Source organism: Asparagus officinalis, chromosome 1, assembly GCF_001876935.1.
Source record: "Asparagus officinalis chromosome 1, Aspof.V1, whole genome shotgun sequence".
NCBI lineage: Eukaryota > Viridiplantae > Streptophyta > Magnoliopsida > Asparagales > Asparagaceae > Asparagus > Asparagus officinalis.
Window position 1 is genome coordinate 115,244,188 of NC_033794.1, and position 6,602 is coordinate 115,250,789.

General features: G+C 37.7%; 2 protein-coding genes across 2 annotated transcripts; one reads left to right on the forward strand and one right to left on the reverse strand.

The window, feature by feature from the left end:
* Positions 444 to 2,177, forward strand: LOC109843969 (heavy metal-associated isoprenylated plant protein 21). The gene is made up of 3 exons (XM_020412971.1): positions 444 to 567; positions 693 to 768; positions 1,809 to 2,177. Exons 1-3 carry the CDS (start codon positions 478 to 480, stop codon positions 2,099 to 2,101), a joined length of 459 nt encoding a protein of 152 aa, XP_020268560.1. The 5' UTR covers positions 444 to 477; the 3' UTR covers positions 2,102 to 2,177.
* Positions 2,820 to 3,434, reverse strand: LOC109839877 (tabersonine 16-O-methyltransferase-like). Its single transcript, XM_020408328.1, has one exon. It carries the CDS (start codon positions 3,432 to 3,434, stop codon positions 2,820 to 2,822), a length of 615 nt encoding a protein of 204 aa, XP_020263917.1.

The window sequence follows — 6,602 nt, forward strand, 5'->3', positions numbered from 1 at the left end:
ACTTTGGGGTGTCCCACAAAACCAGCAAGAAGTTTACAGTTTTCTCAATAGGCCCCCATCATGTAATTGGGAAAATAATTTTTTTTTTTGAGCAAAAACAAGGGATATACCCTGTCATTTGTATTAAGTAATTGAGAAAACAATTAAAATGCTCCAAAGATTTAAAAAAAAATCTCAATTTAATCCCTCCTGCAATCGAGGGTTATTTTTCTATCCTCTCAGAGATATTAAATTGCATGCAGGGAGGTTATTGATGGGAGGTCTTTTGAGACATTAATTCGAAGTCGGGGGTTTTGTGAGATAAGAAAAGTTGTTTATTGCAAACCCCTCAAAGTTTAGGCGGTTTTGTGAAAAATAATCCTAAAAAAAATACTTACTCCTCCACGCAAGTATCCTCATATAAATACCACCAATCTTTCATCAATTCTCTCAACCATTCTCTCTCTCTCTCTCTCTCTCTCTCTCTCTAAAAGAGGGATGGGTGCACTTGATTACCTCTCAAACTTTTGCAGTGTAACTGAAACAAAGAGAACATTATTGAGAAGAAATAGAAGAAAGCCGTTTCAGGTGAGAGTTCATCATGATGAAGAGAGAACACTTCCTCTTCTTCTTTCTTCTTTTTCACTCTTTCACTTTTGAGACATGAGGGCCTATATTTATCATTTGTATCACATTTTGTTTGATTAAATCAGACTGTGGAGTTGAAGGTGAAGATGGATTGTGATGGTTGTGAAAGAAGAGTGAGACATGCTGCTCAATCAATCAAAGGTGCAACTCTCTCTCTCTCTCTCTCTCTCTCTCATTTTTTTTTATTTTGTTTAATGACATTTTTTAGTTATTTTGTACTTTAGCTCTCTTCCCATGCGATTGTGTTTTAGCAGTTGGACTCTAGTTCAAGTACTTAGAAAGTCTGAAATATACTAGTCAAGCCATAGATAGGATTTTTTTTTTGCCCCCTCCTTTCATTATTTAGTTGACCATGCACGAGTATGTAATCGTTGATATCCTACGAGCTAGGAAGTGACAATAGTTATATATCCTTAAAAAAAGTTGCATATTTGTGATTAGTATGCACCATAATAACCAAACTAACTCAGTATTAATATGGAGTTCTTTTCAACAAGCTTAATGAAGGTTAACGAACCCGAAATTATCATATTTTGGAGCTTTAATTTGTTTCCTATCTATGGCTTGTTCAGTCTCCTGTATATGGAATATTGTAAGAAAAGCATTTGGTCACACATCCTCTGTTACAGCTTTATTTTTATGAGCTCTTGGAGTACACTTAACTTTATAGAGTTTGGACATAAGAAAAAGGAACTTAAGATAGTATCGAAGAAATCTAGATAAATATATTTCAAATAAAAGATTTTTTTAAAAATGTATAAACTATTATTAAAAAATCCAAGTTTTGGTCATGGCAACAAGACAATCAATTCTACTAGAGTATATATTAAAGTGTAAACTATTATTTTCACTTCCCATCATAACTTCAAAATTTTGGTGTAAAACTAGATTTGATTGTGCTAAAACTATGCTCAATCTGGGACATCTTAAAGTATAAAAATGCCGCCCTTACCAAATTCCCGGTTTTGATGTAGTATTGCAACCAAAATTAACCAACGTACTCATTTCTGGGAAAAAAAAAGTAAGTCTACTATTACTTGTCAACCAATCTAAACAGTAAATCTGTCTAGACATATTAGAATACAAAATTATAGTTAAAAGCTAAAGTTCTGTATAAAAAGATGCTCAATATATGTTCAGACATGTTAGAATATAAAAATATTATCTTAACATATTCTCAGGAGTCACATCAGTGGAGGTGATCCGAAAGCAAAGCAGGGTAATCATCACCGGTCACATTGAACCTCACAAGGTGCTAAAGAAGGTGAAGAGCACCGGAAAAAGGGTGGAGTTCTGGCCTTACGTCCCCTACAACCTCGTCTCCTACCCTTACGCAGCTCAGGCCTATGACAAGCGGGCCCCATCGGGGTTCGTCCGTAACGTCACTCAGGCTCTCCCGCCGCCAGGGGCGGCAGATGAGCAGTATGTGTCCATGTTTAGTGATGATAACCCTAACGCTTGCTCCATAATGTGAGCAAAGGAACTATGTATTGTATAACACTTTGTGTGTAAGTTTGTCATAATGAGTAGTAAATGCACTTGTTTAATTACTGGCTTGCTACTTGAAAGTTTATTTCTTGCACCTCGAATTTGATTGAGGAAAGGGAGATAATGAGACTACGTACATCTAAACCATGTACACGTTGCACATGAATTAAGATAGGCACTTATAAATTAAGATAGTAATGGGAGCACACGAATTTATAGTCCTCTAATATAGAGGTTCTTCCACTACATAAAAGAATGGTAGGATTACAAGAATTTATATTTTACAAAACTGTCTCACTTCGGTGGCTCACTCGAGCTTGAGGATTAGGACTCTCAAGCTGTCTCATTTCTCTCTCAAAGAAGCTCTCTAACTTTCTATATTAGAGGTTTTCTCTCACTCTAGGAAATGGATTATTTTCTTGTCTTGGATGGATAGGAATGAAGGTTTCCACCCCTATTTATACTACTCCACATTCATAATAAGTGGCGGGGATTAATTTATTTCAAGGGTGGAGATTAGCTCTCTAGAATTTTCCACACATATCTTTACTTTCTAGAGATTTCTAAGGAATCTCTACACTCCTTCATTCTATTCCATACTCTTCTAGAATGTTCGAGAAAGCTCCACACATATCTAGAATATTCTAGAGGATTTCACACGCTTCTAGAGAATTATACACTTCTCTAGAGTTCTTCAGAAAATTCTAGAATTTTTTAGAATCTTCCCAATTAAGGAGGGATCCCAACAGTATTGTATGCCACTTTGTGTGTAAGTTTGCCATAATGAGTAGTAAATGCACTTGTTTAATCACCAGGGGCATAGCCAGTGAAGGCTTGCCCTGGGCAGCTGCCCAGGGCAAGAATGTAAAAAAACATATAAGTATGTGGCCCCTCTTCATCCCATGAGTGAATATCGAGTCGTGGCAATTCTTGAGTGAGTGACAATTCTTCAGCACCAAGGCATCTGCAGGTGGAATGTACTCAAACATATCTCCATCAACATATTGAATCCTACATTCACTCTTATCCATCACCTTAATAACATGAGGTAAATCAAGAACTGTCACCTTCACCTCGGGAAAAGCCTGAGCCACCGCTCTAGAAATCATCACCGAACCTGCAGCAACATCCACAACAGACTTCACTTTCCCAAATAAATGCACGCCAAACTCATCGACAACCACTTTTGTTATTAACCCAGAATCACTCTCCTCCGCTTCTTTCAGCAATTTCCCAAGCCTTGGTATTTTTTCAATAACATGCCATATATTCATCCCATGAGCCTTCTCAATCACGGTCGGTGGCTCCTCTTCTTTCATCCACTCACTCAAGAAAGTGATTCACGACATACTCGTAGACCATGTTTATTTTTCGCCCAGGACAAAAAATAATCCTGGCTACGCCATTGTTAATCACTGGCTTTCTACTAGAAAGTTATTTTTTGCACATTGAATTTGTCTGAGGAAAAAGGGCGATAATGAGACTACGTACATCTAAGCCATGTGCACGGTGCACATGAATTGAATGATGATAAAACTCTAATTGAAGTGGAATGATGATAAAATTCTAATTGAAGTGGTGAGATAGTTCGATTCTTTTGCGACATTGTTATATTTCCGATCGTTGAATAAGCCAACTCCAAAATAATGATGCCGAGGAAATTTTCCGAAGTCTTTTAAACTAGCTTTCTCTTCTAATGCTTCAGTTAGAAGCCAAGGAAATTTTCTTGATAATGAATGGCATTGGCATCCACTGATGAGAAGACGTATATCTCCAGAATCTCAAGCAGATAGAGTTAATCTCATGGATCATATTAGGGACTACCATGTATCCCCCACCTCAGATCATCCTAAATGGTCCATTACTCCTAATGGCATGTTTTCACTCAGTTCTTTCTACAATTTTCTGAACTGTAGAGGAATTACTAGCCCGATACATAAAGTTATCTGGAATCCTATCATTCCTTACAAAGTTCGTGTCTTCATTTGGCTCCTAACACTTAACCGACTGAACACGAAGGATATTCTTCAAAAAAAAGGGTGGAATGAGGACATCGCTTGTTCCTTTTGTGGAGTAGAAGCAGAATCAAGAGAACATCTGTTCTTTTCATGTTTAATAACAAAACAAGTACGGAAGCATTTCAGCGATTATCAGTTACCTTTCCTATGGCCAAGATCCTTGGAGGAGATTATGATATCTCTAGAAAATCGTTAGGGCATTATAGGGGATCTATGGCGTGTTATTTTTGCATCTGTCAGCTAGAGTTTATGGACAACGAGAAACAATATCATCTTTGAACATACGGTTTTCTCCTATAAGTCAATTATTAACCAGACAATATCGGTCTTGCATGACTGGGCATGCATGGGAAGTGGCTCTAAGGCACTGAAGATAGCAGCGAAGCTTAAGGAGCAACCAATCTGCAGAAGTATCTAACAACCTAGGAATGAAGTAGTCAAACATCTTTTGTTTTACCTGTAAAAACAAAGAACTTAGTGGGTTTTATAATTTTGTTTCATTGGGTTATAGAAATTATTTTCTCTCGCTACTATATGTATGGCTGGTTTTGGTTCCTCCTTATATCCATGTCAACGGTGAATGACGGCAAGACCCTCTCTTCACCTTAGCCAGCCTTCAATGGTCGATTCAAGCCAATAAAAATCCAACCCTGAACTCAGTTGAGTTTACTCGCTTTTATAGGGGATTAAGGGGGTGTAACTGCCCTCCAAATCCGCTCCTAAGTGGGCGTTATTTCCTCAGATCGTGGGGGAAAAACGGTTCTAAAACCGTTCGACTCATATTTGAATGAGTCAATCGCCCACGTTGGCGTTCAGGACCCTAACCTCACGTCTTAGGATTGAGACGCGAGGTTGGGTGTTGGCTGAACATTGATGAATGCGAGGGTCGCTCGCGTTTTGGCTGTTTGTAACGTGGGTCCGACTCCAGCGTTTTTGATGTTGTAACGCGGGTTTTGACCCTGGCATTTTTGATGTTGTGACGCGGGTTTCGACCTTGGCGTTTTGATGTTGTGACGCGGGGTTCGACCTTGGCGTTTTGATGTTGAAACGCGGGGTTCGACCCTCGCGGGTTTCGACCCTGGCGTTTTGATGTTGTGACGCGGGGTTCGACCTTGGCATTTTGATGTTGAAACGCGGGGTTCGACCCTGGCGTTTTGATGTTGTGACGCGGGGTTCGACCTTGGCGTTTTTATGTTGTAACGCGGGGTTCGACCTTGGCGTTTTGATGTTGAAACGCGGGGTTCGACCCTGGCGTTTTGATATTGTAACGCGAGGTGCGACCTTGGCGTTTTGATGTTGTAACGCGGGGTGCGACCTTGGCGTTTTGATGTTGAAACGCGAGGTTCGACCCTGGCGTTTTGATGTTGTAACGCGGGCAGAGATTATCACCAAGTAATCTCTTTTTGTCATAGCGTTGCAAAGATCATTGTCTTGTAATCTTCGTCTTGGCTCCTTGAGAATATGAGAGTCGTCAGATTGTAACTCCCGATATTGATTGTGAAGGCCGTTGATTAGAGTTTTCATCAGTTGTCGTGAAGGTCGTCAGATTGTAACCTTCAGTGATCTACGTGAAAGTCTTCAAATTGTAGTCTTCTGGAAGTCGTCAGATTGTAACTTCCATCATCGGTGTTTGATGGGGGATAAGCTATCTATTGTGATTTTTAGACAGCCTACACCTAGGAATGAAGTAGTCAAATTATTTTCTTACTTTTCCATTTGAAATAAAAATAACTTGATTTTTTAAAGGATATCTATAAACTTTCTGATATTTTCTCTATACATAAACTTGTTACTCCATGTCATCTCCAAATGATCTATGATCACATATCATGCTCTTGAGCTATTGTAAAACATGCTTCCAGCTTTGACGCATCAAATTCTATGATGAATTAAGCAGATAATTATATAATGAGAAGCTGATTGACAAGTTGTTGAAGCTGAGGTAGGCCTGCAATTTGAGGGAGGTATAACGGAGCTCCGAGAGGCTGTCCCTTTAGATCCGTTAACTCCTTGTATTTTTTACCCTATAAATATTATTAACATCAGAGATGAATATTTATACATTGTAACCAATTAACGCTAACTTATTATATTATAGTCTTTTGTCTGTTTTATATAATTTAGTCTTCTATTAATTAATGTTATTAGTAAAATTATATGTAGTTCCTTAAATTTATATAGCAACATTAATTTTTAATCTACCATATATTTTTTAGATTTTTATTCCTTAACTGAATAGTTTTAATTTATTGTAATTGCTATTTTTATTCCTTATTATATTGAAAGTTAAATTTATATATTTTAATGAAAGAATATGAAATATTTACTCTTTTCTTTGCCAAAATTTAGCATTTTTATGATTTTGAGCTTTTTAGGGTGTGTTTTGTAATTTTTAAACTTTGATAGCATTTTTTAAAAAATTAAATTTTTCGTTGGGTGCTTGTAGTTTTCATATTTTGAGAGTTCAAA